The following is a 27171-nucleotide window of genomic DNA, read 5'->3' on the forward strand; positions in this document are numbered from 1 at the left end:
TTTTCATTCAGTGTAATTGAACTAAATTATGATTTATCTTGAGACATTCTCTTTGGCTTATGTAGAACTGTTTTGTTTAATTTCCAAATATTTGGGAATTTACCAGAGCTTTTTCTTTTATTTATTTCTAGTTAAATTGCATTATGTTCAAAGAACATACCTTTTATGATTCTAGTTTTTATAAATTTGTTAAGACTTGTTTTTTGGACAGAATATGGTCTATCGTGGTGAATGTTACATGTGCAGTTCAAAGAATATACATTCTGCTGTTGAATGGAGTGTTACAGAAATGTCAAGAAGGTCAGTTGGTTGTTTATGTTGTTTAGATCGTCTGTATCCCTAATGATATTCTATCTGCTTGTTCTGTTGATTACTGAAAGAGGAGTGTTGAAGTCTCCCACTGTATTTATGAATTTATCTGTTTGTTTCCTTTCATTTCTGTCAGTTTTGCTTCTTGTATTTTGAAGCTTTTTTTGAGATGCATATACAGTTAGAATTGTTATGTCTTTTGGTGAACAGACCCATTCATCATAATATAGTTTCCCATCTCTTTTTCTTTGGTAATTCTTTTTACTTTGAAATCTACTTTGATATTAATAGCCACACTAGCTTTCTTCTGCTTATTGTTTGCATGATGTATCTTTTTTGACTTGGAAAGAATGATGTGTGTGTGTGTATATATGTATGTGTATGTGTGTATATATATATAAAATCCAGTCTAATAATCTGTCTTTATATTGGTTTGTTGAGACTATTTACATTTAATGTATTTGGATATTTTTTAGCATTCCATTTTAATTTTCTGTTGGCCCTTTTGGTATATGTCTTTGTATTATTTTTTAGGGGTTATGCTAGTGTGCTAGTGATTACACTATGAATAGCTAACTTTTTATAGTCTATTTAGAGTTAGTAATATATTACTTCAGGAAAATTAAGAAATTTTGGAACCATATAGGTCCATTTATCTTCACCTGCTGACCTTTGCTATAATTGTCATATAATCACATCTACATGTATGGCAAATCTCATCTGATAAAGTTATAAATTTTGCTTTCAACAATCATACATACTTTAAAGAACCTAAGAGGAGGAAAATAGTCCTTTATATTTTCTCAGATATCTGCTCTTCCTTTTGCTCTTTGTTTATTTCTCAAGTTATAAATTAACTCTTAGTGTCATTTCCCTTTTGTCTGAATCACTTTCTTTTGGATTTCTTTTTGAGCACAACTGCTGCTGATGGACTTTCTTAGTTTTCCTTGTTTTGAGAATATTTTGCCTTTTTTACTGAAAGATATTTTCCCAGGTACAGAATTCTGGGTTGACAGTTCCTTTCTTTCAGTGTTTTAAAGATGTTGCTTGACTCTCTTCTGGCCTGCATAGTTTCTGAAATCCGCAGTCATTCTAATGATTTTCCCCCGTATGTATCATTTCATTTTTTTTCTAGCTACTTCCAAGCTTTTTATGCAACTTTTGTTTTTAGCAGTTCAGATTCTGATGTATCTGTGTGTAGCTTTCTTTGAATTTACCGTGGTTAGGGTTTGCTGAGCATCTTGAATTTATATTTATGTCTTTCACAAATACAGGATTTTTCTAAAAACCGTTATTTCTTCAAATATATTTTTTCTGCACCGGTCTTTTTCCCTTCTCTTTCTGGGACTTCGGTGATACTAATGTTAGGCTTAAACAAAATTCTTGAGGCTCTGTTCTCTCTCTCTTTTTTTTTAACTCTTTTTTTCCTTTCTTTAGATTGTACAATTTCTGTTGAACTGTCATCAACTTCACTGACGGTTGCCTCTGCAATCTCCACTATGCTTTCGAACCCATCCAGTCATTTTCAAAGTTAAGATATAGTTTTCAGTCCCCACATTTCTGTCGTGTTCTTTTTTATGATTTCTATTTCCCTGTTGAAAACTTCTCCTCCCATTTCATTTAAGTGTCTTTACCTTTATACCATGGAGTACAGTTTTAATACCTAACGTCTTTGTCTGATGATTCCAATTTCTGGATTTTCTCAGGAGTGACATCTATTGATTATCTTTTCCATTGAGAATCTGTTACATATTCCTGGTTCTTTGTATGTTGAGTGATTTTGGATTTATTCTGGATGTTCTGAATGTTATGTAGGTTCTTGGTCCTGTTATTCCCTGGAGAATGCTGATTTATTTATTTACTTATTTATTTTTATTTAGTAGGCAACTAACCGGTTAGGTACAAGTAGCAAATTGTCTATCTTGCTTTCGGAGGGCAGTGGTTCTAATCTTCGTTCCATTTTCAGAGCTTTGGATCTAAATGCACACATGCCACTCAGGGATTAGTCTGAGACTTTGTGGTGTTTTAAATTTTAATTCACTTCTCAGAGCCTGTGATAAGCTGCTTTTTGGTCTGTCCCACACGTGAGCAGCTCAGATTGAGCTTGAGTCTTATGTGGGTTCATACACAGAATTAGGGTATCTGCATCTTCAGCTCCCTCTTCCTTAGGATTCCCCCCACACTCTTTGGCTTGAAGGGGCACTTTTCCCCAGTTATTCTTGCTTTTGAAGAGACAGAATTTCTCTTAGGATTTGATCGGCATATGCATGTGCTGCTGCCGTTCTCTCAAGGTTTGCCACCCTTGCCATCTCTCCGGCCATCGTTTTTGTCAAGTCCTGAAGTTTTCTTTCTTGGGTTGTTGCAGTAGCCCCCCCTCCTTTTTTTTTTTTTTGTGCAGTAGCCCTTTAATTGATCTTTCTGTTTCTGTTTTTTTCTCTTGCTCATCTGTCCTTTATTGTTGCCAGAGTTTGCTTGAAAGAACACAAATTTGATCATATCTTCCTTTGCCTAAGAACTGGAGTATTTAAGGTAGTGAGTGGTGCCAAGGTTTCTGATGAGGGATCTGTTGTCATTCAAATTGTTGTTCTCCTCTAGGTAGTGTGTCATCCTCCTCTTTCTTTCTTTATTTTTTTTTTCTCTTAGGTTTTCAGAAATTTGGTTATGATATGTGTGGGTGTGGAATTCTTTGTTTACCTTGCTTATTTTTTGCTCAGCTTCTTGTTCTGTAAGTTTACATCTTTTTCAAAATTTGCAAAAATTTCTGTTATCATTTCTTCAGATATTGTTTTCAGCTCCACACTTTTTCCTCTCCTTCTGTGACTCCAATGAGACAAATGTTAGATCTTTTGTTACTAACTTTTAAGTCACTAAAGCTCTGTTCATTTCCTTCAATCTGTTTTCTCTCTCTTCAGACTGGATGATTTTTATTTACGTATCTCTATATTCACTGATTCTTTATCTTCTCTGTTCTGCTCTTGGACCCCTCTTGTGAGTTTTATAAAACGTTTCATTTGTTATATTTTTCCATTTTGTTCTTCTTTACATCTTCTGTTTCTTTGCTGAAACTTATATTTTTGTATTTGTTCCAAAAGTGTCTGAAGCTGCTTATTGGGCCATTTTTCTGAGAGCTGCTCTAAGATTCTTCACAGATAATTCCAGGATCCTTGTCATGTCAGTGCTGGTACCTGCTGATTATCTCTTCTCAAATGCGTTGAGATTTTGTATGGCAAGTAATTTTGGATTGTATCCTGGATATTTTGAGTATTATGTATGAGACTCTTGTTCCTATTTAAATATTCTGTTCTAGGAGGCAGTTAGCTCGTTTTGGCATGTATGACCTAGCTCACTTTTTAAAAGTACAGCTTTATTGAGTTATAATTTATATACCATAATATTCATACATGTCATGATACCATTTTAAAGTGTATGATTCAGTGGTCTTTAGTATATTCAGAGAGTGGTGCAACCGTCACCACTCTCTAGTTTTAGAACTTTTTCATCACCCCATAAGGCAAACCCACACCCATTTGCAGTCACTTTCCATTTTCCCTACCCACCAATTTCACCAGTCTAGGCGCTGCTAATCTACTTTCTCTATGAGCTTGTTTATTATGGACATTTCATAGAAATGGAATCATATAATTATATGTTCTTTGTCACTGATTTCTTTCACTTACTTAGCATGTTGTCAAGTTTCATTGTATTGGTATTCCACATTTGTTTTTCTCTTTATCAGCTGATGGACATTTGGGTTGTTTCTTCTACCTTTTGGCTACTGTGAATAATGCTGCTATGAATTTTTTGTGTACAGGTTTTGGCATGGACATACGCTTTAATTTCTCTTGGCCATATCCTAGGAGTGTGCTGGCTCTCTTCTGTGCTGAGATTAGACTGCCCACTTAGTTACAATTTAGTTTTGCTGTGTTGATTCTGCTCAGTTTCACATATTGCACCCGAGGGCATGCCCAGGACTTCATACACAGATTTAAAGAATCCCCTTTTTCACCTTCCTCATCTTTGTAATTTGTTTCCCTTCTCTTGTTAGGAGGATAAGGGGAGCTGACTCTATTGCCATTTGTCTCCTCCAGTGGGGAGGGAGAGATTCTTTTTTTTTTTTTTTTTGGTAGGTAAAATAAGCGTTTAAAAAATAAAAGCACTGTATAAATTAGGAATTTTCAAGTTGATTCTCTGTCTCATAAAAAAAATAGAAGATTTAAGATCATTTTTCACGTTTTGATGTATTAAGTATTATGCCAGGCTTCATTTGTATTTTACGACAATATAATTATGCTAATAATGAATTTTTTCCAGAAAGTAGAATTTATTATTCTAACTATTTCATGTAAGACTAATATTAATAGCATTAAAACTAACATTTCACACGTTAAATTATGAGTTTAGAGGAGAAATGATATCATGTGGTGGAAAAAGCTTTTACCTGTATTGCCTTTTTTATTGCTGATGAAAATCCTGTGAAGTGGATGTTGTTATTCTCATTTTACAGTGGGAATAGAGAGTGAAAGACCTGAAGCAATTATTTATGCAAAGTCTGATAGCTACTAAGTGATAGCTGAGTTGCCAAACATGTCTTTCTGGCTCATTTTCTATAGCAAGCCATCTTCTACTCTTCAATAAGAAGTTTCTCCTCAGTTATAAATTCATAATCTTCTGGATTTCCAGATAGCATAGGGGTACTTAGGATCATGAGTTTTGATACCAAACTGACATGGGATTGAGATCTATTTCTGCCAATGTGCCATGAATGTTGCATGGATTTAGTTTGCTGCTTTACTGAACACTTGATAAGTTTTATGGCATTACGGTTTTAAAACAATCTTGTGAAATAAGCATTATTGTTATAACTGTTTTGCACACAAGGAAACTTGAGGCTTAGGGAGTTTGAGTAACATACCCGTTAGGTGACCAGGCTGAGATTCTTGTAGCTCTTCTAAAGTTTTGCCTGTTTCTTCTAGTTTCTCAGTCATGTCTTATTTATTCTTCAGTGAAAAGAGAGTATTGTTCTACAGAGTTCTTACGTGTCCTTTGTGAAGTTAGTATGAATGAGTGCGTTTTACAGTACACAGAGATGCCATAAGAAAAGTCTAAGCTCATTAAATAATTTTCTATGATATAGCAATATTTTATTTATCTCCAAGCTTGTTGATTATTTAAATGTATATTATAACAGGAACTTTTAATGTCACGTTCCTGGATAGGCTGTGAGTGGTTGGTGAATCCTCAGATTTGTATATAAAATATTATTTATACGAATTTTTCTAGGCAGGTGGTAGTAGCTTTTACAAGATTCTCAAAAGTGATCTCGGATCTCAAAATGGTGAGCATCACTGTACTGTAGAAAAGGAACCCAAATAATGGTCACTGTGTATGTAGAATTAAAAAACATTTTTTCAACACATGGAATGATTTCAAAAGTAGTTTTTTAATTTATTTTTTCAAAAAAGCTTAGGAAGATTATACAACAAGGATAAAAAAAATTTCCTATTAATTGAAATATTATAGTATTCAAATAATCTGAACATCTATATTACATGTAGGTACATATAGATACAATGAATATCTCTATGTATTTATATGTATACATATATGTGTGTGTATATATGTACACACACACACCTGACATATTTCTATAGATATCTATCTGTATGATGGGGAGTGCTCCATCATCCCCTCTATTTGACATGTATCATTACTTTATATGCTCTACATTTATTTGCTGTTCGTATATTGTCTTCCCTCTTTCTAGCACTAAGTTGTCCAGTGTGTCAGTCACTATCCGCATGTGGCTGTTAAAATTTATTAAAATTAAATTTTAAAAGTTCTGTTCATTTTTTTGCACTGACCACATTTCAAGTGCTCAGTAGCCACGTGTGCTTAGAGGCTACCGTACGGGACATGTATAGAACATTTCTATCATTGCAGGAAGTTCTGTTGGACAGCATTGTTCTGGAATGTAAGGTCCAGGAGGGCAGAGACTTTTTTTACTTAGTTTTTCTTGTTTTTTATTTTAATAGCTTTATTGAGATGTAATTTACATAACATAAATCTCACTAGTTTAAAGTACACAATTTAATGGTTTTTAAGATGCACTTAGAGAGTTGTGCAACTGTAACCATAATTTTAGAACATTTTATCATTGCATAAAGTAAACCTTGTATTCAAGAGCGTTCACGCTCCATTCTCTCCCTGTCCCCCAGGCCACTACTAATCTGCTTTCTAGAGACCTTCCATGATTCACAGTTTTATCTCCCATGCCAAGAATATTGCTTGCCATTTATTTTATGATGGCCCTCATGACCTTTGCCCCCTGGGGTTCCTCTCATGATTTTATGTTTTATGGCAAAAGGGAGGTTATCTCAGTGATTTTCCACCACAAATCCTGGAGGGTGAGGTATAATTAGCTCCTTCCTTTGATATTAGACTTGATAGCTAACTAAGCACATACTGTTTGCTGTCACTGAGGCCAGTCTGTAGACAGTTTAGTTAGTGTGCTGATGGCCAGTCCAACTGGTATAGCCAGCTTCGTTAGTGTACTTACATGGGGGAAAATATTAACTAATAAAGTCAGTACCTTTGTGGCCAGGATATGATTTGTACAAATTAGTGATCATTCAAAGTGGGACAGGGCTTCCCTGGTGGTGCAGTGGTTGAGAGTCCGCCTGCCGATGCAGGGGACACGGGTTCGTGCCCCGGTCTGGGGAGATCCCACATGCCATGGAGCGGCTGGGCCCGTGAGCCATGGCCACTGGGCCTGCGCGTCTGGAGCCTGTGCTCCGCAACGGGAGAGGCCACAGCAGTGAGAGGCCCGCGTACCGAAAAAAAAAAAAACAAAAAAAACAAAAAAAAGTGGGATGATACCCAAGGTGACTTACTGGAGTGTGGGAAGAAAGCATTAGGGCTTATACTACTATTATTTTTAATTTTGATTTTTAAAATTTATACTTCATAGTGCACAATATTTAAAGTAGTATATGTTTATTAACATGTAAATATACATTTACTTGAGTTACATAATAAAAATTCTTACTGATAAGAGAGCATGATGATTAAGGTTTGGAGACTTCTGCTCTAGCAGACAAGGTCACCTAAACTTTTATTAGGGATCAGGTGGACAGACAATGCAGACTTGGGAGTGAGGGATGCAGAATGCACTATAAAGAAAACAAGAAATGCAAGCTCAGCACGGTGTAATACAATAATGTATCGTAGTGCAGAGAGGAAAAAAATACCCATAATATAATCTAGAGGTTCTCTTCATATTGTTTAAAAAGAAATCAATAAATATTAAATAATATTTTAAATAAAAACACTATTTAACAAAAGACTTGCATGTGAGGTTGGCTTCCAAAGGCAACTCTGTGTAAAGACTAGCCCTGAGTGGATCTGATTCTTCTTTGTAGAGTGGTTATGCTGGCAGTAAAACTAGATACTTTGATAAACAGGATTTATTGTTTCCTGTAATACTTTATAATGTTAAAACTATTGCATTTTTCTTATGTTTAAAATGTCTTAATCAAATTTTGTATTCATGGCTAGGATAGAGAATAAAACTTTAATTGATTTAATTTTAGTTCTGTTTCATGTTTGTGCTGGTTTTCCTGCATTTAGTAGTGGCCATTCCTGTGTTATAAACAGCTCAGCATGCTTATTTGATTAAGGGCTCTAGACTGGGCAGTTTCAGCAAGATGAGACATTGGCAAGGCATATGGGCATGTGCAGGCATCTAGACAGGGATTGGCAAAACTTTTTCTGTAAAGGGCCAGATAGTAGATATTTTAGGCTTTGTACACCAGATGGTCTCTGTTGCCAATACTCAACTCTGTTCTTGTAGCATGTTAACAATCTTAGATATATGTAAACAAATGGGTGTAGCTGTGTTCCAATAAAACTTCATTTACACAAATCGGCAATAGGCCAGTAGTTTATGGAGCCCTGATCTAGATTAACCATGTCAATATGGTTCTCAATCCAAGAACATGATTGCTACAAATTAAAAATAAGTTAATTACTTGAAACTTAGAATGCATTGTAGAAACGGCATTAGAAATAGAAGAAGCCTGTTTTACCTTTTATGTAGCTGAATTATATGCTACCTAATTTTTGAAAATCTCTACCCAGCTGGAATGTACAGATGATGTTAAGAGTAAGAAGTGAAGAAATAGATTGGAAACTAGGTGTTTGTGGTCAGAGTGTAATCTTGGAGTGTAAGACTTCTGAATTTTAGAAGAACAGTTCCAGGTTGTGAAGATGTCCAAAGTGTGTAATGGGAGTTCTTTGCTCAAGTGGCATGGAGGTGAACATTCTTCAAGCTGAAGAAGAGATCAGGAAACTACAAAGGGGGAATTGCTCCTTCCTTATTGTGGAAGTGGTAGGAATTTCCCCCCCTTACTCCTATCTCTTAATGGTGAGAAAGGATTTTCCATCCTTTTATCTTGGTTGGTGTCAGCCCCTCCATGTTTCTAGTAGAGTGAAAGTGGCAAAGAGGAAACCTCTTTGCAGTAAGTAGAGGCAAAGGTAGGCTCTTGGTAGGGGCTTTTGCTAGGAATGGGTGATGAAGGTACAGAAGGATTTCAGGGGCTGTGGTGAGTAGAGTTTTCTTTTAAGTCTGTGTAATTGTGCCTCTGAAGGTGAAGCGGATGGGACAGAGTGGGTGGCTTTCATGTACTCCTGTTGTGTAGCCTAGGTGGGGAAACATAACAGTTCTTTCACATCACCTCTTATAGGTGGGAGATACAGATTATAGTTGTAGCTCCTAGAGTATATGTTTCTTTAGAGGAGGGGAAATGTATTTTAAACTAAGAGTAAGGAATTTCCCAACATAGCACAGGACTGGGTCAGTTCGAGTAGGTGGGGTGGTAGAGAAATAGAGGGGTTTTGGGGAAAGAAATCCCCAGTAGTGTTAGATTTCCTCATACGCAGTTTGGGAGGTATATTCCTAATTAGGAAGATAGATTATATTGTAGGTGATAGTTGCAAAGCTTCCTGTTCTTAAATTTCCGGCTTTATTTTCTTATTAAAAGAGCTATATATTTCTTGACTATATATTAAGGTACTTTTTGAATATGTTACACTTCTCTTCTTCCATTAGAGAAGAAATTGAAATAGAAGTGGTGGTGTAAGGTCATGGAACAAATTAGAATTTTCTTTAAAATTAAGTCTCTGAGGCTCTAAACTGTTATCATACAGGCTTAATTTATGTCTGATAATTTGTATCATTTGATTCAGCCCTGATTTGGGGTTTTTGTAATTTAAATTATAGCAATATTTTGACTTTAAGGGTTTGTTACAACTGTCAGAAACTAGGGAGAAGGATTGTTTAGTGGACCCTACTGATGGATCTAAGCCTTGTTTAGATCAAGAGGAACTTTTATACAGAATTTATATGAGGTTGTGATCATAACATTTCTAAATCTTAATTGATATTTTCTATTTGTTGAGACATCATTTTCCTGGTTTCCTGTAGCTGTTGTCCATGATTTCCTTTAGAATTTTTGAGTATATTTAAAACAGTTGATTTAAAGTGTTTGTCCAACAAGCTCAATTTCTGTTTCCTGAAAGACAGTATCTGTTCATTTCTCCTTTGAATGGGCTATACTTTCTTGTTTCTTTGTATGCTTTGTAATTTTTTTGTTGGAGACTGGGCATTTGATTATTATAATGTGATAACTCTAGAAATCAAGTTCTTCCCCCTCTTCAGGGTTTGTTTTTCTTACATGTGGTTGTAATTGTGTATTTGTTTAATGACTTTTCTAAACTATTTTTTGTAATGACTGTATTCTTTGTTTTGTGTGGTTTCTAAAGTCTCTGTTCCTATAGTTTATGGTAAGCTAGTGTTTTGACATAGATTTCCTCAAATGCTTGGAGTCAAGAAAGAATAAAGAATTCTCCCATTCTGTGCACATTGACTCTGTTGGGACACTGCTTCAGTGCTTAGCCACATTGTTTATGACTCTGCCTTACCCTTCACTTCCTTCTTGCTCTGAGTCTGAAAATTAGCCAGAGGTGGAAGTGTAGAGTCTTCTCAGGCCTTTTCTGAGCTTGTAGTCCAAGAAAAGTCTCCCTGGGCATGCATGTGGCTTCTCAAATTCCCATATCAAAATAATTGATTTTCAACTTTTTAATATATACATTTAGAGCTATATATTTCTCTCTAAACAATGGTTGAGCATCTCATAAATTGTGATATGGTGTGGTTTTAGTATTAACAATTAAAAATATTTTCTAATTGTCCTTGAGACTTATTAGTCTATTGCTTAGTTGTCAAACTTTTGGGGATTTTAAGTTTATTTATTTTTGAATGGTCACTGTATATGGGGCTGCCACTAATTACATGGCTTTTGAATACATGGTTCCTGTAGCCAGTTGTCATTGATTGATTACATTGATTTAATGCAATTCTGGTGTTACTTCTTGTTGTGGCTTAAGAACAGGTACAGGCAGACCGCAGAGATATTGCTGTTTCAGTTCCAGACCACCACAATAAAGCCAATATTGCAGTAAAGCATCACATGAATTTTTTGGTTTTCCCAATAATGTAGTTGCACATAAGAGTTATGTTTACATTATATTGTAGTCTATTAAGTGTGCAATAGCATTATGTCTAAAAAAACAATGTATGTACCTTAATTAAAAAATACTCTGTTGCTAAAAAATGCTATCATCTGAGCCTTCAGCAAGTCTCAATCTTTTTGCTGGTGGAGGGTTTGAACTACTGTGGGAATTATCAAAATGTGACAAAGAGATACAAATTGAGCAAATGCTATTAGAAAAATGGCACTGATAGACTTGCTCCATGAAGGGTTGCCACAAACCTTCAATTTGTAAAAAATGCAATATCTGTGAAGCACAATAAAGTGGAGTACAAGAAAAGAAGATATGCCTGTAGTCATTTAAAGAGGGTGAGAATTTATTTTTCTCACTGTCAGCCCTGGTTTCTAAAAGACTTTTGCAGGCCCAAAGGGTTAAATAAATCTAGAGGTTCAAGGTTCTCAAGTACATCTACCAGGTGGCACCCTCCTAGGTATCGGGGCACTATCTTTAGCACTAAAGTCTTGCCAGGGCTGTGAACTAAACTTTTTCTGTAATTCTGCTCCTCTCATAATCTGGTCCTGGGCTGGTTTTCCAGTTTGGTCAACCCTCTGGCCTCAGAAATAGTCTCTTTAAATGTTACAGAGTCCCCTGGCATTTACACTGTATCTAAAATTGGTGGTTGGTGAATTGAGTCTTATAGGATCTTGGGGCAAGCTGCTTATGGGTCGGTGTCTTAGTACAGGCACTTCTGCCTTTAGCATATCAATGGCTTTTAACATCAGTCAACTAATTCCACAGTCCTTGTAACTACCCTTGCTATTTTATTTCTCAAATATTAGAGATATCACATAAGTCTCTTGCATTAGTCAGTGCATCACCTTCCTCTGGTATCCTCTCTCAATTCAGCAAAAGTGAAAGCCTTTGTCATTGTGAGCTATAGCATGCCACAGGTTATTGCCACTCTCTCTACCACCCTCAGTGTGACTCTTGTTGCCATCTGGCCAGTGAGTGATCCAGCCCCAGAGCCCATCTTGAAGTTCCTGGTACTGTTAGATTGGTCACACTCCCCTCCACCACCTTGAAGCAGATCCTGAGACAAGAATTGAGCACAGGTAGTATATTTGGGAGATTCAGGGACACTGACAGAAGTGATAGAAGAGAAGGAGCCAATAAGGGAGGTATGTTATCAAGTCAGGTACTTGACTTGGGTGACTGGAGCCAAATCCCACAAGGAAGTGCACTTCATTATTATTGCAGCAAAGAGATAAGCAAGTTTGGAGTTTTTCCGAATCATTCATTGGCTAAGGGCTGCCCTGGGAGGATGTTGATTCACAGGCACTTTCAGCCCACCACATGCATAGGAAGAGTGGGTTCTAGTAGATAGAGGGAGACCTTCAACATAGATGCAGGTGCTGGCCCGAGAAAGTCAGGCTGGAGTATATGGAAATGGTCAGAGGGTCTGAGAGGATATGGTGTAATGCTGACACTGTTGGCAACTGTCTATTTTCAGCTATGCAAGATAATATGAGATTACTTTCTAAAGTTGTACTGATTTATCCTATGAGAATTATCTCCACATCCTTGCCAATATTTGGTATTATTAATCTCTTTAATTTTAGCCATTCTGTTGGGTCCATAGTGGTACGCTATTGTGATTTTATTTTGCATATCCTTTATTATTATTGGTTGGTTTGGGTCCAATTAGGAAAGAGAATCACACAGTAATTTTAATAGGAAAAGTTTAATGTAAATGATTATTGACTGTAGCACAGATTGGAACAACGAGAAATTGGCTGGTAAGAAGTAAAGAGAACTCTGCAAAATATAGAAGTAGTAGATACAAGGAGCAGCCACTACTACTGTTATGGCTGAGATAGAACACTTAAGTGAGAGTCCCTGTGACCTGGCCTGAGATCCAGACCTTGTTGGGAGAACAGGCTGTGGCTTACTGAATGGCAGAAAAGTCACTGTAAAGCTGTACCTGCGGAACTTGCTTAACATCTGCCCTTTGGAACTTGCCATGGTTACTTACGGGATGCTGGGGAAAGCTGTTCACAGAGTAGTGTCTCACTGGAGGCCTCTGCTGCAGAACTGCCTGAGGGGAAGTGCTGGGGGAAACTGTTGGTGGCTGGGTGCTGGTGGCCATCAGGTACGTAGGAGCCTAGTACCTAGTGCTGCAGGAGCTTGTTGAGTGAGTACATTGGAACTTGGCAGCAAATCTGTTTCCTCCTGCAGTCTCTCCAGCTTGCTCTATTGACAAAGCCTGCAGGCTTAGCATCCTGCCATCTGGGGAAAAAAAAAATATTTAAAGGGCCCAGATCCATTTTCATAAAGTAGGCAAAAAGTCTGAATTTTGAGGTGGGAGGCAATGGATAACTGGCACAGTCTGCCCTTTAATTATTCAGCGTCTTCTGTATGCATCTTTCTAAACACACGTGAACTCCCCAGCAACCAACAAAGCTGTATTTCTACCTAAGAAGGTACACTTTTTCCAAGTGAAGTTCTCATCCTCTGTCCAAAAGGAGGAAACGCAGGTTTTGAGAGTCATTGTATCTATCACTGGTTATGTTAATTGCTCTTCATATTCAGTCATAGTCGCACTAAATATTCCATTATCTAAAGTCTAAATTGTAAAGTTACAGCTTGTAAATAAAATAAAAATGTGAAGGAGAGAGGATATGTGTGTGTGTGTGTGTGTGTGTGTGTGTGTGTGTGTATCAGATAGAAACTATGTAAAGTTGTTAGGATACTTACCTATTTAATTTGTTAAAAGACCATAATTGATGCGTATGGTTCTGTTCTTCCACTCCCCATACCGTATTTCCCCTGCCCTCAACTAGAATCTTGGCTCCTTGGAGTTTTACTTGGTAGAGTGACCCACACCCAATGGGTTGAACCCTCAATCATCCTGCTATAGTTTGGATATTTTTTATGGACCTGTCTTCTAGATCTCTCATCCTCTTTTAGCTGTGTTTAATGTGTTGTTAAACCCGTCCATCGAATTCTTAATTTTGATTAATGTAGTTTTCAGTATTAGAATTTCCATTATTTTTTTCAAATATACTGTTACTTTTTACAGTTTTCAGTTAACTGCCGAAATTTTAAATCGTGTCTTTTGTCTTTTTGAACTTAGTACGTCATATTTGTTTTATAGGGCACATCTGATAATCTCCACAATTGGAATATCTTCAGGTCTCTTCCAGAAGATATTCTGTTGGTTCTTGTTTTGTTGTCATCTATCTTTATGTGTCTTACTATCTTTGATCATAGTAGACATCTTATTTGAAAAATTATTGGTAGAAATAATTTGAGGACTAGGATAATGTTATCTTTCTTCAGAGAATATTTTTGTGTCTTCCAGTTAGGAGCCTTGGCATGATAGTTCTAGTATCACCTTAAGCCAGTGGTAGGTCTTGGGGTTTTCTGTCATCCTGATGACTTGTAGCTGGGTTGCAGTCCACGTAATGGCTGGTTTCTGGTACACCTTTACCCTTATAGAAAATTTTTGTGTCCCAGTTCAGAGTGCCGTGTTCTTTATTTGAGCCCCTACCTTTTGTAGGTTGTTGCATCCAGCTTTTGTCCCCCTTCTTCCTTGAGGCTATCAAAAGTACTCTCAGCCTTTTGGCAGTCTCTAATAAATAGATAAAATTCTCCATAACAGAAGTAGCTCTGGATGCCTGGTTCCTCTTTAAAGAATTTGCAACTTCTGGATCTTGGCTTAGTAGGTCTTACCATTTTGTTACTTATAAGATTTAAACATTGTTCTTTAGCTTTTTAAGTTATCTTCAGTGGAGGTTTGTCTGAATTAGCTCATCTGGAGCTATTATTGGAAGTGAAAAATCAGGACAAGCTATTTAACTTGTAATTTAAAATGTGCTTCAGTTTTCTCATCTGTAATATGGAATTAATAATTACTATCTTGTGGGGCTTTTGAGATTTTTAAGTGAGGTAACACATTATGAGCTTACAGTGATACCTGATACTGTAAAATGCTCAATTTATTATTATATTACTTTGAGAACATTGGAATGTTTAAACACTTTTCCAAGCATGAATTAGCCCTTTTTTAAACCCAAACTAATTTGCAGGGATTACGAAAGACTTTCAAATAACATTTACATTAATTGACCTTTCGGTTATCCCTGATTTAGGCAAGTGAAACTCTTTTCCTTGAATGTTTTTGAGACTCTACGCTATAAGGAAAATTTAATTTTTGTCTAAAACTAGATAATTACCCTGATGTCTGTGTAGACATGTATGTATGTATGTATGTATGTATGTATGTATAAATATATGTGTGTGTATGTATATGGGAATATATAAAGACTGATAAGCCAGTATGTGTGTGTGTGTATGTCTACATAAATACATAAAGGCTAACTGGGAAGATATCTTAGTTATTTAAAATATTGTATTTTGTTGATAAAATATAATTGGGCTGGAGCTAAGGAGAACAAAATGAAGTAGAATTGGGTTATTGTTTAAATATTTTAAAATTCTGAAAATTTGAAGCTTTTCTAAATATCTTTTTCTTTTCTGTGTTTAAAATAGAGGATAATTACAAAACCCTTGATTTACCCTATTTTTAAAATTGACTGAGTTCTTGGACTAGATATAAAGTTGATGAAAGAAAATGATTCTAAAATCAGGTAGCTGAACTCAATAAAGTCTGGTGACAGCTACTTTAGCAGTCTTGCTGCATGAAAAGCAAACATAGCTAACAATGTAACCTCCAGAAGTGCTAGGTACATATACTATTTCTCTAGTCCATAGATCTGCATCTTTCAGAGTGCATTTGATCTTCTTTCTTTTGCATCTATCTAATTTTTGGGCAGAGTAAGTTTAACAATCTATTTTGCATCAGCATAGAACCCATCTGTATAATGTTGTCTTTCAATGTGTTTTTCCACTTTGCAAAATGAAACAATCATAATACATAAAAATCTAAAGAAATTCAAAATAAGTTTCCTTTGAGATTTAGAGAGATGATATATGGCAATCTGAAAATTTTCTTAAGTTGTAAATAAATTCTCCTGTTTGGAAGTTTGGTTTAGTGTCTTTTTAAATTTTTTATGCTACTGTGTGTCTTAAAGTTACTTTAAGGTAATCATTTTCATGATTTTGTTTTCTAGGTTAACAGAACCTTCTGGATATTTAACAGATGGTCCAATTAACTATAAGTATAAAACTAAATGTACATGGCTAATTGAAGGCTAGTAAGTATACAATTTGCATTAAATTATTTATTCTGAAATGATAAAGAAGGTGATTATATCAGTGTTAAAGCATTAAAATATAACAACTTCATAGTTACATAGTTTATTCTGTTGCTTATTATTGGAAAACATTATTCATGATGTTTTAAAATGGGATTGATAAATTTTAGATATAATGTTTAATGTAAATTACAATACCCTTTTACTTGTGATAATAGTTTGATTTTTACATATATTTATTTTTAAGTTATGTTACTATGGCATTAAGTCAAGTATGCATTTTTGGTTTCTTTTAAATCGCTTATTATGGAATTTGAAGACTGCATAGAAAGGATAAAAATATTCCATGATGAATTATGCCATTGGTTCATACTATTCAGCATTTTAGTTCTAAGGGTGTTAAAAAAAGAACATTTTGTAAAAGAGAGAGTTAATTGTCCTTTTAGAGGCATTTTCAGTAATTAGGGCTTGAGACTGAATTTATCTATTTAAACATATTATGACTGGATCATAAATGGTATGAGTTGTTTTTGAACTATTTTATGATTTTAAAGAGTTTATTTGGAAAACTGGGTTTTTATTTTTGTTACTTTAAAGGTTTTTTAAAACTTCAAGGTTATTAATTCCCTGTGTACCTGTGGTCTCATTCATTTGTTAACAAATAAGAGTATATCGTATTGAGACCTTTTGATTAAAATTTGAAGACCTTATTAGTACCTCTAGTTAAGAGTTCATAGAAATAAGAACAGTCTTGAGTGTTGAATTTAAAAATCAACTTTATTCAAGTACAATTTGCATACAATGAAATACACCCATATTAAGTGTACAGTTCAGTAAGGTTTCAGTAATGTATACAATTTATGTACCTCCACCTTAGTCAAGACATAGAACATTTCCTGTTGACTAAATTTTTATAAGACAGAACATTTCCTCTTGACTAAATTTTTAGAAAAGGATGATACATACATATGGCTGGTTAATAGATTTTGGAGTTGTATATCATTTTTACAAATTAGATATAACTGGTTATCAATCTTTTATACTGATGTGTGGATTTATAGCTAAATTATCTGTAAATAGGTTTTTAATAAAATACTCTAAGATTTCTTTAGACCGTGCTTTACATATTACATATTAATTTTAAAATATTTTAATTTTTTTTCAGTCCAAATGCAGTGTTAAGATTAAGATTCAATCATTTTGCTACAGAATGTAGCTGGGATCATATGTATGTTTATGATGGAGATTCAATATATGCACCTTTAATAGCTGTACTTAGGTGAGTAGTTATGTTTAATTGATGAATTTATAGTCAGTTGTAGAAAAGTAACTGTATAATTTATTAATTTTAAATATATACTCATCTTTACTGCAAAAATAAATTTAGCATAGGCATTGATGGCTAAACTTCAAAGATGGTATAAGACTATGATGATACTGTGACCATCAACTTAGGGGTATATATAATAATGTAAACATTGATATAGCAGAGATAAGTAGTTACTGTTTCAGAAATGTAGATTTATTAATAAATACCCCTTATTCTTGCTGTACATATTTCATTCTTTTAAAGTGAATTGAATCTGTTTTCAGAACTATCTGTATTTGGATAGATTAATGTGAGTTCTAGCTGACAAAGGAATTAATAGATATATATTTTATAGTTACCTTTTTATTTTAGAGAAATTATAAAATTTTAAATTCTGTAAAAAAGGTTAAGTTATGCTTTATTTAGTGGTTTAATAAAGAAGGTGTTTCTATCAGTTCTCACAGTTTGGGAATTTTGGTTGTTTCCAAATATTTTATTGTTAGTAGTCAGGTAGTAAGATTTAATTTAAAAATTTTAAAATCACAGCATTTTCAGTATCAATTTAAAACTCTTTATTATGTGTGTACAAATTATTATGAAATGTTTTATGAACAGGAGAGAATATATTAGATAGAAAATTTTTTGAGCATATAGTGTAGATTTAGTGTACAATTTAACTGCCATGATTGTTGACCAGAGTTATTCATTACATTATTCCTTACTTTTGTTACTTACACAGTATCTCTTATATGTCCTGTCATTGTTAAAAATTTAAATATGGGTAAAAGCTTATTGTTCCCTTCAACATTTTAAATTTTATTTTTCTTTTTACTATTTATGTTGTAAATATTCTGTTTTAACAGGAATGTAAACTATTATTTTTTTGGGCAAACACGTAAGGGCTGTATTTCCAAATGACTGTTTGAAAATGACTCCTTGAGAACTTAGATGCTTATTCTGTGATATTGCTATTGCTCAAGATACTTGTAGAACTTAATTTTTGAGTTGTTTGAAAATTATAGAAAGGGTATTCTGGAGTAACCTTTCATCTAACACCAATAGATAGAAAATGGAGCAGAGCCTTGTGAATAATTACATTGTAAGATAATTTATTGCAACAATTAGATAAGATACTAGGTTCAAACATTTATTTTTAGCAATTTAGATATAACCGTTACCATTCCTCTATTTTTATGACATTATTGACTGACCATCATTTAGATGTGTGCCTTTTCATTTGTTTTTCTAGTAGTTGTGATGACTGCATTAATTAACAGTGATTCACGAACACTCTTACCAGCCATTTCTTGATACTAAAGGAAGCTTTTGTAAGATAATTAGCAGGATGGGATTTAGTATATGACTGTGAAGGTGAACCAGTGACTTTTCATCAGCAAGTGTTCCTGTTAACTATCCTGAGAGAGATGGAAAACTCATATTTATTGAATACACACTTGATTGTAAACACTGTACTAGGCAGTTTAAATGTCATCAGTCCTTGTTAGGATATTGTGGAAGAAGTACTATAATCCCCCATTTATTGTTGAGAAAATTGAGACTCAGAGAAAGTTTTACTTCTAATAGATGGTAGAGCCAGGATTAGGACTTGACAATCTCCGGACTTAAAAGCCTATACTGTTTGTACTTCATTTTACTAAGAATTCAGAATCTAAATGTTTGAATTATTCCAGCTGTATAAGAATTTATTATTCAACAAACATTTGATAACCTCCTCAATTCAAGAGACTGTCATAAGCCTGGAGGATGCAGTAAGGAGTAAGATACAGGCCATTGCAGACACCAGCTACCTGAAGTTGCGCCCAACTTTATAGGTGAAGTGCACAGTCCTTCACAAAACTGACCTCACTTCAGATAACAGCTGCAAGTTCAGGGGTCTCCAGGCTACCTGCACTTCTGACCAGCTGGCTACAAATTTAGAGGTGCCTGTGGCCCCCTCAGGTTCAATAATTTGCTAGAATAACTCACAGAACTCAGGAAAGCACTATACTTATGATTATAGTTTTATTATAAAGGATAAAAATCAGGACCAGTCAAATGAAGAGACACATAGGGTGAGATCTGGGAGCATCTCAAAGCTGGGTACTCAGGACATATGTTACCCCCCCAACATATCAGTGTGTATTGCCACTTAGGATGCTCACCTGATTTACAGGTGTACAGAGTATTTTTTGGGGTTTCCTTTTGTAGGCATTATTGATCTAATCATTGGCCATAAGGCTGAACGCAATCTTTAGCCCCATTCTGACTCTGGAAGTCAGATTGATTTCTTATGGCTTAAAGCCCCAGCCAATCACATGGTTGGTTTTTCTGGTGGGGCCAGCTCCCATCTGAGTCACCTCATTAGCATAAACTCTGAGCCCACTATGAATAACAGAGACATTCCTATCACTTGGGAAATTCCAAGGATTTGGGGGCTACATCACCACACAGTAGTTGGGCACTGGTGGTGGTATGTAAAGTGATTTTTTATACAGCACAGTAAGTGTTATAATCAGGTTATGAAAAGAGTGCTATATGATTTCAGAAGTAATGAATTCGTCATGGTGAGTTTCATCATGAATAGAAGAATGATAGACAAATTGTGGGGGTCAGATAGGACATTCTAGGTAGAGAAAAACATACGTACAAAGGCGTGTACACTCTAAAGAACATTATATTTTGCATCAGTAGTAAGTAGTTATGAGTAACTTGATCATAGGAAATGTGAGGGGATAGGTAGGTGCCAGATTACCCAATAAATGGTAATCAGTAACATCTACTGAATACTTACTATGTGGGGGGCAGTGTGCAAGAGTTCTTTATATATATCAAGTCATTTAATCCCCACAATAACCTTTTAGGTAGGTATTATTATTGCCATTTTGTAAATGGAGGATTAAGGCACAGAGAGATTCTGTGAGTGGCCCAAAGTTGCTTAACTGGTTGGTGATAGAGTCAGAATATGAGCCTGATTTTATAATGCTGTAATCACTGTAGTGTTGCTTTCTTGTTACCGCACTAAAGAAATTGGACTTTATTCTGTAGGAAAGACTTTTTAGAATATGGAGAATGGATTGGAATGGAGACCTGCTATTTTTTATTGTGTGCTAGACGATCATGTGCTGGACACCGTGTTTGTAAAGTCATAGGTAGTGATAATTTGAGGCCTAGAAAGTTATTATATTTCCAAAGAGTGCCTGGGGACACCAGAAATCCACAACCAACTGAATTCTAATTCAGGTGTTGAGGTAATTCACACCCAAACTGAAATTCAGTCCCCTGAAGGGCCTGTCTTCTACTAGTTCACTTTTACACCTAGTTTTGGGGGTCTCAGGTCAAAGTGAGGGCCCTGTGTTCCACTTTTTGGTTTCCTAGCTATGTAAAACAGCCCAGTTTCTTAGCCTTTCAGACCTCATCTCCAACTTTGAAATCAGTGAATGCCCATAAGGAGAAATGGCTCTAATTCATGGGCTTACCCTTTTCTTAGTTCTCCCAGTACCTTCAGGCTGATTTTTTTTAACTGTCATTTTTTCTGGTTGATTTCAGTGGGAGGGTTGGTTGGTCCAAATTGGTATGTTATGTGCGAAGTGTGAGTCCTCTTTCATTTACTGCTTTCAAAACACTTATAAACAAACAACCAAGCAAACAAATCTGCTCTTTTCATCTGTTTCAGAGGGATTAATCATATCTGTTATAAACATCTGGGAATATTATTTTTAGTAATCATTTGATATAATCTCACTGCAATGAAAAATATATATGTGTAACTAAAACTGGTCTTACAGAATTTTAATTGTGTTGACAGCCTCCTTTTAAAATCTTTTCTTTCACAAACATAAGCTAGTCGATGTTATAATAATTATTACAACATCAAGCATTGATTACTTTTTAATTTGTTTGCTTTTCCAAATGTGTTTACAAAATAAATTATTTGACTGTAATATTTCATTTTGTTCTGTCAAATATGATTTGAATGAGGGAATTCAATTCCTGGTGGTGCCTAAACATAAGTTTAACAGTGTCTAAAGGCATTGACTATTTTGAGTAATGTAATTTGTTGTTAGCAGCTTCTTTTCTTTCTCAGATTTTATGCTTTCATAGATTTAGAGAGGATAGTATGTATAAATAAATGAAGATATATAATTTTCCCCCATGAACAAGTAGGGTTAAAAAGGGAGAAGTTCCAGTTATTAATTTAGAACTACTGCTTTTACACATTTATATTTCTCCCCATAAACTTCACTTTCTTTTGTGTGTGTATGAGTAATATTGTCTTTTGGAATAATTATATATTAATGTAATTTGCATAAGTATGCAAACTTCTAAAGAAATATAAAAAGTGTGTATTTTAACATGTCCTAAAATACTTAGATTAGTGTATTGGAAATGTACAACTTTAACTAGAGTAGCATTGTAGTCACTTAGCTGATGTGGAACGTTCTATCTAGCTTCATGAGAATTTGCAACTTGTGGGGAAAAGTAAGGCTATAAGGTCACTTGTTAGAGTACCAAGGTGGTTTTATTTTATTTTATTTATTTAATTGGAGTATAGTTGATTTACAATATTATAGTAGTTTCAGGTGTACAACATAGTGATTTGATATTTTTATATAGATTATACTCCATTTAAAGTTATTATGAAATATTGGCTATATTCTCTGTGCTGTAATTACATCCTTGTATCTTACTTATTTATATCTAGTATTTTGTACCTCTTGATCCTCTTCCCCTATCTTGTTCCCTCCGCCACCCCTCTCCCCACTGGTAACCACTAATTTGTTCCCTGTATCTATGACTCTGTTTCTGTCTTGTTATATTCATTTGTTTTATTTTTTAGATTCCACATGTAAGTGAAAACATATATGTCCTTCTCTGTCTGACTTAATTCACTAAGCATAATACCCCCCAGGTCCATCCATGTTGCTGCACATGGCAAAATTTCATTCTTTTTATGGCTAATATTCCATTTCTGTGTGTGTGTGTATGTGTGTGTGTGTGTACCATATCTTCTTTATCCATTCATTTCTTGGTGGACACTTAGGTTGCTTCCATATCTTGGCTTTGTAAATAATGCTGCTAAGAACATTGGGGTGCATATATCTTTTTGAGTTAGTGTTTTCATTTTCTTTGGATATATACCCAGGAGTAGAATTGCTAGATCATATGGTAGTTCTGTTTTTAATTTTTTGAGAAACCTCTGTACTGTTTTCCATAGTGGCTGCACCAATTTATATTCCCATCAAGAATGCACTAGGGTTCCCTTTTCTTCACATCCTCCCCAACATTCATTATGTTGTCTTTTTGATGATTGCCATTCTGACAGGTGGGGGTTGATGTCTAATTGTGGTTTTGATTTGCATTTCCCTAATAATTAGTGACGTTGAGCATCTTTTCACGTGCCTGTTGGCCATCTGTATGTCTTCTTGGGAAAAATGTCTCTCCATGTCTTCTGCCCATTTTTTAAACAAGGTTTTTTTTTTTTTTTTTGATGTTGAGTTGTATGAGCTCTGTATATATTTTGGACATTAACCCCTTATCAGACATATCATTTGCAAATATCTCCTCCCATACAGCAAGGTTGTCTTTTCATTTTGTTGATCGTTTCCTTTGCTGTGGCAAAGCTTTTAAGTTTGATTAGGTTCCATTTGTTTAGTTTTGCTTTTGTCTCCCTTGCTTGAGGAGACAAGATCCAAAAAAATAATGCTACAACTTATGTCAAAGAGTGTTCTGCCTATGTTTTCTTCCAGGAGTTGTATGGTTTCTGGTCTTACATTTAGGTCTTTAATCCATTTTGAGTTTATTTTTGTATATGGTGTGAAGGCATGTTCTAATCTCATTGTTTTACATGGAGCTGGCCAGTTTTCTCAGCACTATTTGTTGAAGAGTCTAGTTGTTCTCCATTGTATATTCTTGCCTTCTTTGTCATAGATTAATTGACCATAAGTGCATGGGTTTATTTCTCAGTTCTATATTCTGTTCCATTGATCTGTGTGTCTGTTTTTGTGCTAGTACTCTTTACTGTTTTGATTACTGTAGCTTTGTAGTATCGTCTGAAGTCAGGGAGGGTGATACCTCCAGCTTTGTTCTTTTTTCTCAAGATTGCTTTGGCTATGCAGGGTCTTTTGTGGTTCCATACAAATTTTAGGATTATTTGTTTTAGTTCTTTGAAAAATGTCATGGGTGTTCTGATAAGGATTGCATTGAATCTGTAGATTGCTTTGGGTAGTATGGACATTTTAACCATATTAATTCTTCTCCAAGGTGGCTTTAAATGAAGGTTTACATATGACTTAAGTTAATGATCACCCTATAGTATTATGGCAGGATGGATGGCAGGACAAAAGGGAGAAATGGGACATAGCAGTCCAAATGGTGAGAAGAGAAAAAGGAGTATGGTGGCATGAGAGTAGATGTTAGTCTGTTGGCAGCAGTAGCTAATTGGTGAGAAATGGCTAGGAACTCATTTTAGATTTATTTTTCTAGTTGCCCATTCTAATATAGATACTTAGTGATTCTGACAAGAATATTTTGAGTAAATTTTGTGTGATTAACTGTCATATGTACATTAATATACAGAGTGTTCAATTTTGCTCTCTTACAGTGGTTTGATAGTCCCTGAAATAAGGGGAAATGAAACTGTGCCTGAAGTTGTTACGACGTCTGGCTATGCACTGTTACATTTTTTTAGTGATGCTGCATATAATCTAACTGGCTTCAACATTTTTTACTCGTAAGTATTTTTTCAAAAAAATTCATATTGTAACGATTCTTATAATTTGACTTAAAAGAGTTTATTGTTTGTTTTTATAAATGTCTTATATACCAGGAACAGGCTAGTGTGTTAAATTCCAAAATATATAGCATCTCTTTCTAAGTGACATAAAATTTTAATAATATCCCAAAATACTGTCCAAGCTTGTATAGGATAGTTTCTAAGTCTTAGGACACTATGGTAACAAGTTAAGTTTGGTTAAAAATTAATTACAAAATTAAAAATTTTTGGAAAACGATTAAGTAAACATATTATACAAACAGTGTCACTTTACTGGTAATAACGGATGTGTAGGATTGCAGGGAGCCCTCATCTGCCCTGCTGTGCTCCAAGGTATTTTATACCTAATTTGGAGAGTGAATGAGAGCTGAGTTTTCATAGTCCTTCTGTATTCTAAAGACTGTACTGGATGCTTTATATATATTATATTCTTTAATTCTCTTCTCATCAGTCTGTCAAATGGGTATTTTTCCCATTTTACACATGAGGAAATTGAGGCTTAGGAGATAAGGTAAGTGGCTATATACCACTGTCTCCTCTAAAATTAGAAAGTAGTATTTATTGAGCATCTATTGTGTAGACTCTGTATACATTTTTGTATCTGGAAGTCCAAGGGTGAAGTGAATTAGCCAGAGATGCTTTCAGTTGCTTTCATTAGGAATGGCCACAGAGGAACTTGATACATTTTTTTTGTTTGTTTTCTTCAAGAACGTAGAGAATGATACCAGAGAATTTTTCGCGAGGAATAAAATATTCTAAATATCCTTGAATCAGCAGTTTATTATAGGATTTATTTATATCAAGAATTTACACAAGGGAGAATAAATATATAGTAGAATATAATCAGCTTTATAATAAAACTTGGTAAATATCCTTTTACTTCCATAACAGTGTATAAGTGATAGCATGCTGTTTAAGTATTATATAACCAGTTTAAATCATGGCTTCTCATATTGTTTCAGGTATTCATGAATTTAATTTTTTTCTGTGAAATATATATTCAAAGCAGCTGAGTACTTAAGTCTTTACAAAACAGTGTGCTTGGAACTGTATAGATCCTGCAGGTGTTGAGTATGTAGTCTTGGTAGCAGAGTAAACTCAGTGAATGAACTGAGGCCAATTGCAAATATGTGTAACCGAATTGCTTTAGGGTTTAAAAGGTACAGAGTAAAGAATTGAAGTCGCATTGTAAAATTGCGTTAAATGAAGCACGTAGACACAACATAAAAACTATAAAGTTAACAGAATATCAGCCGAAGTTCTTTTTCAGTTGTCTTGAATTTGAGTATGTATGAATTATATTTTACAGAATCAATTCTTGTCCTAACAATTGCTCTGGTCATGGGAAGTGTACAACTAGTGTCTCTGTTCCAAGTAGAGTATATTGTGAGTGTGATAAATACTGGAAGGGTGAAGCTTGTGACATTCCTTACTGTAAAGCCAATTGCGGCAGTCCAGATCATGGTTACTGTGACCTAACAGGTGAAAAGCTGTGCGTCTGCAATGATAGTTGGCAAGGTAAGTGGCTTTTGAAACATTGATTTATGTATCTAATATATTAATACAAATTCTACACTCATTTGTTTTGCTGTAGTTTACACACCCAAATCTCATGTATTTGTTTTATTTTTAGAATTTCAGTAACAGTCAACTTCTTAATAGCTTGCTTCTTCACAAATAAAATTAGTAAAGATTTTGTCTATGTGCTATTTTGGGAATCAAGTGAAGTTATATATGAAACTCTTTAAATTGTAGACGTGTGATCATTCTGATCTTCTTTAACTTTTTGTTGAGTTCTCAAAGATTTGGTGACGTGGCTGAGATTAACACATGGTACATTCAAATTTGATTTGTAATGGGTAATATAAATAGTATATTGCAAAAATAGATGCTCATCTGGGAAGGTACTGGACTACATTAAACTTGTTTCTTGGGAAAGACTGACCTCTTGTGGCTATGTTTTAAAAGAACATAGAGTATTTTTAAAAGTTTAGAAGTTTTACAGCTGCTTATTGCAAAAGCAATGAGAAGAATTGGGGAAGAATTTCTAAACAATTTTTATAAATATCTATTATTAAAGATTAATTTTAGACTGCATTGAAGAGTTTTAGCTTACTTAAGTATTTGGGTATAAAATCATAAATCTTGTCATTGTGGAATTTAAGGAAGAGATAGGTCCTAGTTATCTATATACTTACCCACCCAGAACTTGCTTTGTGCAGATTATATTTATATATTGAGAGCTTACTTTGTGCCAATGTATTAATCCTGTTGATGGGGGAACTTTGACTCAAGAAATACATAATCCAAAGTTACATGATCATGTGTTATTATGACACAGTGTAACAGTAGTAGCAATAGTTCCTACCAGAGCTGTCTAAAAGTAAAAACCAAAGAGAATGGTTTCACATTCAACATTCTTGAGACAAGTTAGAAAAAATGTTACTGAGTGTGCTGAGTACTTATTTAGAGGAATTATTTTAGGCTTTCTGTAAATTATGCCCATTTTAAACCCATGTTATTTCATTAAAAAATTAGTTGCTCCAACCATATGAAATACCAGTGATTTCTTATTGAATCGAATTTGATTTCCTACTATGATTATGACAGATACAAATTTCTCAGTGTTTTTAATTATACATATAAGGCATATATTTTGTTGAGTGGCTATTTTAATAAATCATGACCTTTCTTCCCTTAAAAAGTGCCTTGAGTTATCTTTTTTTTCCGTTTCAGTCTTGAAACTAAAATAACGTCCTTTTCTATGGAGAGAATAGTACACCAAGAATATATTTAAATTAAGGCCTGAGAAATAGAAGTATAGCTTGTATGCTTGGTGTTTTTCTGACTGGTCTTCATCTGCTATTAGTCCTCATCTCATTTTAACAGTCTTGAAAGCAAAAGAGGGATATGTTTGTATAATATTCTCTATGAACAGCTCTGTCCTTTTTTGTTCTTTACTTCCTTTTAGTAGTTCTTCTTTAAAATGCTTTATTTTCTGGAGGTTTTGTAATATG

General features: G+C 34.6%; 1 protein-coding gene across 1 annotated transcript in view; it reads left to right on the forward strand.

Moving 5' to 3' along the window:
- Positions 1 to 27171, forward strand: part of ATRNL1 (attractin like 1) — a gene marked incomplete at both ends in the record, with an annotated part of 679175 nt that overhangs the window by 9888 nt on the left and 642116 nt on the right. Inside the window, 4 exons of the mRNA XM_082673255.1 lie at positions 15990 to 16073; positions 17239 to 17352; positions 23984 to 24112; positions 25464 to 25672. Of these exons, the coding sequence (XP_082529381.1) occupies positions 15990 to 16073; positions 17239 to 17352; positions 23984 to 24112; positions 25464 to 25672 (536 nt within the window). The remainder of the gene's footprint in view (positions 1 to 15989; positions 16074 to 17238; positions 17353 to 23983; positions 24113 to 25463; positions 25673 to 27171) is intronic.

This window comes from Grampus griseus (assembly GCF_964374135.1).
Source record: "Grampus griseus genome assembly, chromosome: 16".
NCBI lineage: Eukaryota > Metazoa > Chordata > Mammalia > Artiodactyla > Delphinidae > Grampus > Grampus griseus.